Here is an 11,212-nt window from a genome sequence, read left to right as displayed (position 1 = left end):
CGGGGTCTGCCTAGTAGATTCCAATCAAAGGAGACAACTAGGTTGCTTGGAGGTGAGACCGAATAAACGGCTGGATACATCTCTGAAAAACTTCCTTCCTGTGGTAAACGGACGGTTAGATTGCCCCTATGTTCATCGGAGTCTGTGTTTATGAAAAGAATTTGAACGATGTCGTTCTCACTCTTTTTGGTGGCTGTATCATCTGAAGGTAAATCCTTTGAAGACAAGATGGGGTCGACTATTGTCTCGACCTGTTGACTTTGGTCTGATGTGGACTCAGAGGGTTCATCTTCAATGATAGGTGCTTCGACCAACAACGGAGGTGCGTCAGTCGGATTTTCAACTAGCAATGGACTCGGAAAGAGTTTCTTGTATCCAGGAGGGAGTCGCTGCGGTGACGCAGGACGGTTATCCAATACTCTTTTAGCTTCGTCTAGGAAGGGACAATGGTGGAGGGCATGATCGCCCTCGCACAGTCTGCAAGGAAATTTATCTTTTCCTCTTTGTCCAGTGACTTTGTTTTCACTAGTTGACGGTGTACTCTCAACGTGATCGTCAGAGGTTGATGACATTGGATTGTGCAAGCGGGGAGACCAGTCCCTTAAGATCCGAGGGATGCAAGGACAATCTCGATGATAGTGGTCCCCTTTGCAGATGACACATGGAGATTTAGGTCTGGATGGTGCAGTGTGTGGATTTTCGCTAGACGATGTACGGTTGCCCGTTTTTTCCGTTGGCTCCTTCTTCTTCTTCTCCTTCCCTTTCTTCTTCTTCTTAGTTACTTGGTTTTTAGTTTTACTATCTTCACCAAGCGAAGAGGAAGAAGGAGAGGGAGAAACAAACGAAGTAGAAGGTTGGGGGGTAACTTTCGTATCATCTAGTTGCTGATTTGACTATTCAAGAATCACGGTTCTTTGAACGACAGAGGTTGAGAAAATCCATACCGGCAGGCCAATTGTCAGTCCTCGAAGGGACAATGTGGCCATATGAGGTGCACCAACATCTCCCCAAGAGGGGAAATCCTTGGTTGGTGGACTCCATTTTCTCAACCTAAGAACAACGAGGGAACAGTGACATTCTTCCGATTAAAATAAATTTTAGACGCTTTGACACAACTTTCTTTTTCAATTTTTAAGAGTCGAGAAAAAGCTAAAGATGACTCTAATGGCCTTCTATTTTTAATGAGCCTGAAGTGACAAGTGCTCAGATGGACCTTTTCCTTTAAGGAGTCTGAAAAGGAACAAAAGAGACTACTCTGGAAATCTAGACAGAGGGATTATCGAACCAATCGTAAAACTGTAGAATAATTTTTACGGTACGACAGTCAATCTTCCCGAATGTTGTGGTCAGTGCATTGCGATCGATAGGGCGACACACACAGCTTCCTAAGGATAAAGGATGTAGCCTATTGTGGTCTCCCAATATATACTCGACGGTATGTGGGAGCAAAAGTTCGTACTGGCACTTGTCGTCTCAAAGAGGAGGAATCACCCAACCTACGATGAAAGCAACAGTTACCAGGTTTTACGATGCCGGAATACGTCTCTAGCCTAGACTTCTAGATGTTGTGCGTTAGGTTCCAAAGCGTTTTTATGTTCATTGAATTTATTTTACAGTTGATCTTTCTTAAGAAGTTTTCCTTTAAGGTTCACCGCATGATGTAGATATACAATTCCTAAATATGCAATCTAAGATGATAAACAGTCGTTTACTCTTCTTTTTGCAATGAAAATCCTAGCTACTAGGGAAAAAGAAGCAAAATCCTTTCAACATAGAGCAGAGAACACACACTAGATGCACTATCCTAAATCAAAATCAACAAACAGTCTAAATTCAAATGCACATGCATGTATTTTTTTTCTGCATTCTTAATGTGTGAATGACAAAAAGAATGTTAAGTACAAATCTGAATTATATCTTCTTTCAAAGCGACAGTACTAACGATTTTCTTTTCAAAAAACGAAAGGGAGACAAGATGAAACTTTGCGATTTTGAATTGAAAACTGCTTTCGACACTTGAAATACTATTAATTCAGATCAAATACAAGAGTAACAGTGTAATTGACTATCAAAAAGAAAAGGATTCTTTTCCTTGACTGAAAACGACACTTGCAACACTTTCAAATTAAAAGACGACAGTTCGATTAAGCTACTATTTTGTAAGTTAGAACTGTGAATGGTGAAAAATACACAAAAACATTCAAAAATATTTGTACAATGGAGGTTGGATGATGCAAAGGAAGGGGGTTTCAATAGTGGTATACTGATCACAGACAGCAAAACTCCTGAATAAAGCTGAAGACAGTGAAGAAAAAAACAAAATCTGGAGGCAAAAACAGTCTTATCTGATCATCCCACCTATAACACAGGGAAACAGGGATGCATCTCAGCTACTGCACACGGGAGGTGCGATGCATCCAGATTGCCAAGAATAGAAGGTGCGATGGTCTAAGGACGAGACTTTAACTTGGTTTTTGGTCATAGTTTGCAGCTTAGTTCAGGGATTTAGGCCGAGTTGATGATAGTCAGTAAATACAAAGTATAGGGGCTGATCTAATGAGGTTACTTGAGCTACCTCTAGGGCATTTAGGATGTTTGCAAGTCAATTGTTCAGTTCATAAATAAACCCGGAGATTGACTGAAGCAGCGTTGATCTACTTTGCACTTGCATAGAAAATGCAGTTAGAAGGCTAGCCGGCTTAACTTCAGGCTCCGTCTGTGGTTTACGAATCAAACAAATAGATACAAGAAATCAAACTAATTCTTCCCCAGTGGAGTCACCATTTTGTTATCGGGAAAACTAGTGTCTATTCAGAACTGCTAGTCCCACTAAGACGGGTAGCTATCTTAGAAACAAACAAACTAAAGTTACTTGTATTTTCCTTTATGAGAGATAGATGAGAAAGAAGCAGAGAGTACCAACCTCAGTCTTTCTCTTGGCACCTTGCTTTTTTCCTTTCCCCTTTGACAGAATCTCGCCACTACTTCCTTACTTGTCCCGCTTCAAAGAGCACCTTTAGAATCACAGCAACATAATGCCATCAAATCATAGAGATCTATCACTGTAAACAATATAGGGTCAGATATATATTGACCATACAAATGCATATATCAACACAATATTCAGAGATACGCAAGAATATGGAGGAAAACTCAAATAGCTTTATTGATAAAAGTAGTGGAAGAGAGGATTACAACCACTTGGTTTGACCCAGCGCCATCCTCCCAGCTTGAAAGCCTTCTTCAGCTCATACAAAGCAAGATCACCCAACAATGTCTTCAAAGAGAAACCAACAGCACTTCTTTGCAAATTACCAAATTCCAACCTTTGGATCTCTGGGATGAGGGATCCATATATAGATATTTGTAGGGGGGTGAGTCAGCTTCTGGGATTTTGATTAGTGTCATCTCTCTGATAGTTCTTGGTTCCACTTGGATATTTCATGATCTCTTACACATCCTTGGGCGAATTCAGGGAGGCAAGTGTCAAATGAGCAGCTTCTAGAAGATTCTCAGGGTCTCCACCTAGAAAACTGTTTGTGCCATTTGTCTGCTCTCACTCATCACACCCTACAGAAGGGCTTTCCAGTATGCATCATACTTTTTGCATGTGGCAAGTGAGATGAATCGCACCCTTAGCACTGGGCAGTCTGTATGATCCTGCTTTGACCAGTTCTGAGTAGTTTTTTATGGAGAACTTTTGGGAGATGATGTAATCAGCTGACCTTGCTCCTTTAGGGTATGAAACAACAATTTTAGGGACTTAGAAGCCCTTGTTTTATGGACATATGTGATTGGGGTTGCAGTGCCCAAATATGTCTATAACAACCTTGGTGTGGAAAATATATTAGTATTACTTTAAAAGTATTTTCACTAACCAAATATTTGATGGGATGTCCACTGGAATATTAGATTGTGCAATACCTATGTCATTCTTAAACAAATCATTATGATGCATGGGTTGTACAATCTTCTACTTACCCTAGAAAATCCCTAAGAGTCATTTTTCATGAATTACATGTCAATTTTTCCTTGCACCAAGCATGGTAACAATTGCGTGTTTGGGGTTATCGATTGATTTTCTAAGATGGTTATTTTGGAACCATGCAAGAAGAGTATAAGAGCCAAAGCCACTGCTAAAATATTTTTTGAGTATGTATGGGTTCATTTTAGGCTACCTCAGGTTGTTATTTCAAATAGGGTCAATAGGCTTCTCAATGACTTTTGGTCTATCATGTGGTCTTTGATGGATACCAAGTTGACCAAATTGACCACCTTTCATCCCCAAATAGATTAACAAGCATAAGTGGTCAATAAGATGTTTTTGCATGTCTTAAGATGTTTGTTTCTAAGATAGCTATCTGTCTTAGTGGGACTAGTAGCTCTGAATGGACACTAGTTTTCCTGATAACAACTACTCGTTTAACTAATGTACCAATATATATATCCTCTCTCTTGAGAATAAGGAAATAAAACATTAGATTCATGAGCTCATCTAAAAGTGCCACACTCGACTGAGTTCCTCACATTTTGGGAAACTAGTTGTGTTGGTGCAAAAGAAGGATGTTACACAGAGACTCTATATTGACTATACAACCCTAGAAAATAAAAAATAAAAACAAATAATAATAATAAATAATCGATTTATTTTTTATGGTCGACTAGAGAGACGAAAGGAGCCGGAGGAACAGAGCTAGGGTTTGAAGCAGAAGAGCAGTGTTGGGCACCATGGAGAGGCGAGAGGGGGGGAGTACCATTCCTTCCTACAGTCACGCAGTATCTAATAGATTCAAGAAACCTCTGGAGGCTGAAGAAGAGGTTTCCGGAGAAAGGAAACAGACAAACAAAGGCACTCAGGGGCAGGAAAATATGCAGGAAGGAGCTAGTAAAGGAAAGCATATAGAAGGAGAGAACCAGAATGTTGATACCAGAAAGCGGACTGGTCCTTGCAAACCTAAGGCAACCATCACACCCTGAGTGGTGTTAAGTGATCCAGCGATACAAGCGCATCGGGAACACATGGTGAACTATGCAGTAATTTGTAAATTCATGGGGTTATGGCCTACGGAGAAGGCTTTACAGGCATGGATGAAGAATCATTGGAAACCTAAGGGGGATATAGAGTTGCACCTTGGATCCAAGGGTTTCTTCACTGTAGTTTTTACAAACATTGAGGATAAAGACAAAGTGTTTGAAGGAGGGCCATACTTCTATGCAGCTGCAGGCCTCTATATGCGGCCTTGGGTAATGAATTTTGTTCCGGAGCGTGAAACATTCACATCGGTCCTGGTGTGGGTTAGGCTCTACTCCCTACCACTGGATTATTGGTAGCTAGAATCATTAAAAGCAATAGGAAATAAACTAGGGAATTTTGTGAAAATATCAGAGGCCACTATGCGGGGGAAGTATACCTCCTTTTCCCGCATATGTGTAGAGATGGACCTCTTTGGAGCGCTACTGGATGAAGTAATTCTGGAAGTTTTTGATGAAGAATGGGTGCAAGTGGTGGACTATGAGCATATCCCTTTCAGATGCCGAAAACGTCATGAACATGGGAATCTATACAGAGATTGCCCCTTAAACAGAATGGAATATAGAACTAAAGCTACCTCAGAGAAAGATACTGAAGGCTTTATCAAAGTGGGAAATAAAGGTAAAGAAGTAAGAAGGTATCAAAAAAATCCCAATGAGGAAAAACAGCTAAATCAAAATAGTTACAAGGTATTAGGAGAAGAAGAGGAGCAAAATAAAGCAAACCAGACTTTGGAGAACAACCCTGTAGAGAAGGAAAAGGAAGACAGCATGGAGGACACATAGGAAAACAATCAACAAAAGGAGGATCTGCTGAACACTTTGGAACTAGATAGGGACCAAGAGATGACCCCTAGCGAGGTGGGAACAGAGGACCATGAACTGCAAGATATTCTCGAAAGGGAGCATCTAGATTTGGAAAAGTTTCTGGAGCAAGGAACCACCAAAGGAATGGATTCACTACCACAAGAGGAGTTCAATAGGGTGCAACAACTATTTCTATGGAGAACCCAGGCGAAAGGTTCGGGAGTCAAAAGAAGCCATGAAAGTCAGAGCAATGAAGGAGTGAAAACAATGAAGGCAGCACCAGGATTAGCTCCTAGGAACCCAGGCAGGAAAAGAGGCAGGAAGAAACAGAATGAGCTGCTACTAGAGTGTGGAAAACTCATGATTGACTCAGGTAAGATGAAAGACCTAACCAGTTACTCATTTACAAATCTTTCTCAATGAAGCTTACAACATGGAATATCAGGGGTCTAGGAAATAAAAGGAAACAAAGAAATCTCAGCAATAGAATGAAAGAGGAAAAACCAAACATGATTTTCATCTAGGAAACAAAATGTTCAATTGGAAAAATAAGAGAAAAACATAGCAAATGGTTGATTAATTATGAATATCTAGAAGTTAAAGTAGATAAAACAGCAGGAGGAATTCTTACAGTCTGGAACCCTCTGAAAACAACAAGAAACTATCTCTCAATGGTTATTCAACCATTGGGGGACAAGGAAGTCTACTTGATCACAATTTTTTATGCACCACAGAAGCCTGAGGACAAACTTAGGCTTCTTACCTTACTTGAAGATCTAAGAAAGAGACATGCGGGCATTCCCTGGATTTTAGGAGGGGACTTTAATATGATCAGATCCCTTTCGGAAAAAAAAAGGAGGAACTAGATCTCTAGGCAGAGATTCCATAGAATTTTAAAATTATATAAACAATATGAGGCTAGTTGATACAGAAACAAGTAATTGAATCTTTACTTGGAATAATAAAAGGGGAGGCGAGTCCCAGGTGGCTTCAAAACTCGATAGATTTATCATCTCAGAGGACCTTTCCCTTACAAGTCTTGACCTGTCAGTAAGGATACTCCCTTTTGGTGGTTCAGATCATTGGCCTGTGCAACTTGAAGCATCCTCTGTAGGAACTCCAAGAAACAGACCTTTCAAGTTTGAAAACATTTGGCTTACCCATCCAGACTTTATCAGCAATATTGAAAAGTGGTGGACAGAGGATATACATGTTCAGGGCACTAAAATGTTCCTCCTACATAAAAGATTTAAACATATCAAATACAAGCTTAAAGATTGGAATAAGAATGAGTTTGGCAACATTTTTGAAACCAAAAAATTTGTTGAATAGAAGCTTCATGAAATCAACCAGATCCTAATTACAAATGGCTTCAACGAGGGAAGGAAGACACAAGCAGAACACCTTCAACAGGAATGGGAAGAATTATGCATGCAAGAGGAGATATTCTGGAAACATAAATCAAGGGTACAATGGTTAAAAGAAGGAGAAAGGAACACAAGGTTCTTTCACAAATCTACCATGGATCACAGGTCTCATAACAAAATCTCAGTCATCAAAGATGCTCAAGGAAAACAACTCAATACCCACAAAGAAATAGAAGCAGCGCTGGTTCAACATTTCCAAGGCATTGCCGAGGAGCCTCTCTTAGATAGATCACAGTTCATCAAGGACATAACAAAGCACATTCCGAAGCTTGTGACAAAGGAGGATAATTACAATCTTAACAAGCCTGTGAATGAAGAAGAGGTCAGTGAAGTTATTAAAGAGATGCAAAATGGGAAGGCGCCAGGTCCAGATGGATTCAATGTTGACTTCTTCAAAGCATGTTGGGGTATAGTCAAGTAGGATATTCTTGATGTGGTGGAGGATTCAAGGAAAAACAGAACTGTATTGAAGGCCCTCAATACCTCTTTCATATCCTTGATTCCCAAGCAGGATAATGCTATGACACCAGACAGATTCAGACCAATAGCATTATGCAATGTGGTGTACAAAATCATTTCCAAAATAATAGCCAATAGGCTGAAGCCCCTTCTTCCGACTCTTGTTTCTGTGGAACAAACTAGGTATGTGGAAGGCAGACAAATTCTCGACAACATCATTCAAGCTCACGAGGTGGTTCACTCACTTAAAAGCAAGAGGCAGGCAGGTATGATCATGCAACTTGACCTAGAAAAGGCTTATGATAAGCTAAGCTGGACTTACATCAAGAGTGTTCTTATAGCCTATGGCTTTGATCATAATTGGGTACGATGGGTTATGGCCCTAGTAACTACCTCAAGTTTTTTGATTCGGGTAAATGGCTCGCCTTCCAAATCCTTTATCCCTTCTAGAGGTCTCAGACAAGGGGATTCACTGTCACCATTCCTCTTTATTCTCATGATGGAAGGGCTTGGAAAAGCTATCAATTTAGCCAAAGCAGAAGGCAGAATCCAGGGTCTCAAACTCACCATGAATGGAGATGCTTTAACACATCAACAATTTGTGGATGATACCATGCTGCAGGGTATACCTACGGTGAAGGAAGCTCTAGCATTCAAACATATCCTGAAAGTCTTTGCATTGGCTACAGGCACCGAGGTAAGCCTTACCAAATCAAATATTTTCTTTTTTAACACTGACAATGCTATTCAGAGAAATATATCTAGAATTTTAGGCTTCCAAAGAGATTTGTTACCATCCAAATATTTGGGAGTACCGTTAATAGACAAACCCCTGAGCAAGACAGTTTGGGAATAGGAAACCAATAAGCTTCAGGACAAAGTTTGGAAATGGACTAATAGGTCTTTAAACTTAGCTAGAAGGCTAGTGTTCACAAAAGTTGTCCTACAAACTATCCCCATTTTTATGTTTTTAGCCCTTCTAGCTCCCAAAGGGATCATGCAGCAATGTAGAAATATCCAAAGAGACTTTATTTGGGGAAAAGGGGAGGAAAAAATAAAATGGGCCTTGGTGGCCTGGGAAAAGATTTGTAAACCCAAAACCCATGGTGGTTTGGGGTTGGATGACCCTGAAGTGCTAAACAGAGTTCTGGGGGCTAAACTATGGTGGAGATGGCCAAAAGATTCGGCTTCCCCTTGGGCCCAAATTTTGATGGAACAAAGCTTGGGAAAACAAAGCCATTATGCAGAAACATAGTTTCTGGGAAATCAAAGATGGAAACCTGGCTTGGTTCTGGGAAGATAACTGGTAACAGGAACCTAAACTGTTAACAGAAGAATTTGCCAATCTCAAGAATGATACTGATAACAAGGGGCTACATAGGGTAAAAGACTTCTGGGTTCCGAAAAGAAGGGAAGACAAATGGAGATCATGGAAGAACCTGGTTTACAGTGAGGACTCCCCGTTAAAGGCACAAGCAGAAGCTTTATTGGACATCCTGGAACAAAGAAAGATTTTGACTTCACCAGATACAGACCAGCTGAGATGGGGCAATAATAATGAAGGTAACTTTAACCTCAAAGAGGCCAAACTTAAAGCCCTAGGACTTGACATCCCAAACCGTGATGGGGTATGGAAAAACCAAAGTTGGATGAAAATCAAACTGTTCACGTGGTTAGTGCAGCATAAAAAGATTTTAACCTGGGAGAATCTCAGGAAAAGAGGGGTATATGGTCCATCCAGATGCCAACTATGTGAATCACAAGAAGAAACCATGAACCACCTACTCAACATCTGCCCATTCACTTCCACCTTGTGGAACGAAGTAGCTTCAATATTCAAACAAATAGATAGGGACTTGGGTAGCATAACCGGCACTCTGAAGAAGTGGAGGAGAAATTTCTCTGACAATGAAATAATCAACAAAGCTTGGGCATTAATTCTAGGCTTTCTGATATGGGATGTCTGGAAAGAACACAACAACAGAATTTTCAAGAACAGGAAAGATTCTCCCCAGAACATCATGGCTCAGATATTAAGACAGCTCAAGGAGACAGTAGGGACCATCATTAAAAACCCCCCTGATGAACAACCTAAAGATAAGGATGTACAGATCCTTCTGCAGTTGGGTCTTCAGGGGCTTATCCCATAGGGTAAAAACAGGAAGATAAGTCATATAATTTATGATAAGGAATTCTGGCAACCTCCCCCTCAGGGATTCTTAAAATTCAATATTGATGGGGCCTCTAAAGGAAACCCGGGTATGGCGGGATATGGAGGAGTGATAAGAGATGAAAATGGTTACATAAAAACCCTCTTTCATATCCATTTGGGAAAAGCCACTAAAAATATGGCAGAGCTTATGGTCTTTGACCAAAGTCTAGAAATATCGAAGAACTCAAATCTTCAGAATACCATAATTGAAGCTGACTCCGAATTGATTATTAATTCGGTTAAGAGAATTTGGTATGGTTCTGCTCCAGATAATGTCTCAAAACATTGGCGGCTTCTGCAAGTTTATCAATGGATTCATTCTCACTTGAAGAACATGAAGACTATAAGTTTTACTCATGTGCGCCGTACTACCAACAAAGTGGCAGACTTTCGTGCCAATGAGGGTGTGCGCTGAATGAAAAGTAATAAAATTTATGATTGGATAGAGATACCCCAAGGCAGATTGAGGGATGAGTGTCTCAGACAGATGAATGCAGACAGGGAGCTCTATCTAAGCAGGGAAAACTAAAAGTATGTTGTCGAGAGGTGTCAGGGGAAGTTCGATCTTCTATAGTGAAGCAGTGCATGGTTATCGGGGTTGCGGAAGGGAACTTGTAACCAGAAATTGTAATTCACACCTTACACTTTTTATGAAATCGGATTTCTCTACCGAAGATTTAGCTCTGCCGGGTTTTACTTTAACGTACTTGCAGTTAAGGAGATTAGCGACGATCCTAGTGATTTCGAAAGGCAAGTTGCAAGGTGGTTAGCTTGCATGTCGGACCTGAACTGAAACTAAACTATGGCAGTTTTTATATTCGGGTCTGGATAAAATGTTATCCTTCGTGCATGTCTCGCCTCGAGGTTGGAATCTGTGAATTTCAGGCGGTTTACATGCGTGAAGTTTATTCCCTAATTCGGACCTGAAATCCGTATAGGTTGGCTTCTATTTCCTCATCGGGTCCATTTTAAGCATCAAGGAATATACTCTTTTTTGCTCCAATATGTGCCTCATCCGTCAAATCTTTGAAGATGGATCGGACGGTCTAGGCTTCTATTTTATTTTTGAAGTTCTCGTAGTCATGTTTGTGCGCCCTTGGCCCATTTGTTTTGCCTTTGGATCGGCGCCCTAAGCCCTAAGCAGATATTTAAAGCTTTGACCCTCAGGTCCTTTGGGCTCTTTGTAACATATGTAATTTGGTTTTCTACTTCAATTGAATAGAAGGAATGACTCTTGCTTTAGCAAAAAAAATAATAATAATAAATAATAAAATAA

The 11,212-nt window shown here is 40.4% G+C and overlaps 1 protein-coding gene across 1 annotated transcript; it reads left to right on the top strand.

The window, feature by feature from the left end:
• Positions 1-9,985: 9,985 nt before the first annotated feature.
• On the top strand, positions 9,986-10,351 carry LOC149181487 (uncharacterized). The gene has a single exon (XM_089414231.1). The coding sequence runs from the start codon at positions 9,986-9,988 to the stop codon at positions 10,349-10,351; it is 366 nt and encodes a 121-aa protein (XP_089270357.1).
• The last annotated feature ends 861 nt before the right edge of the window (positions 10,352-11,212 follow it).

The sequence above is a fragment of the Pinus tabuliformis genome, chromosome 3_2, assembly GCF_031772625.1.
Source record: "Pinus tabuliformis cultivar Carrire ecotype Pingquan chromosome 3_2, CPIR1, whole genome shotgun sequence".
Classification (NCBI taxonomy): domain Eukaryota; kingdom Viridiplantae; phylum Streptophyta; class Pinopsida; order Pinales; family Pinaceae; genus Pinus; species Pinus tabuliformis.
Note: the sequence above shows the minus strand (reverse complement) of the source record. Positions and strands in the feature narration are given on the sequence as shown.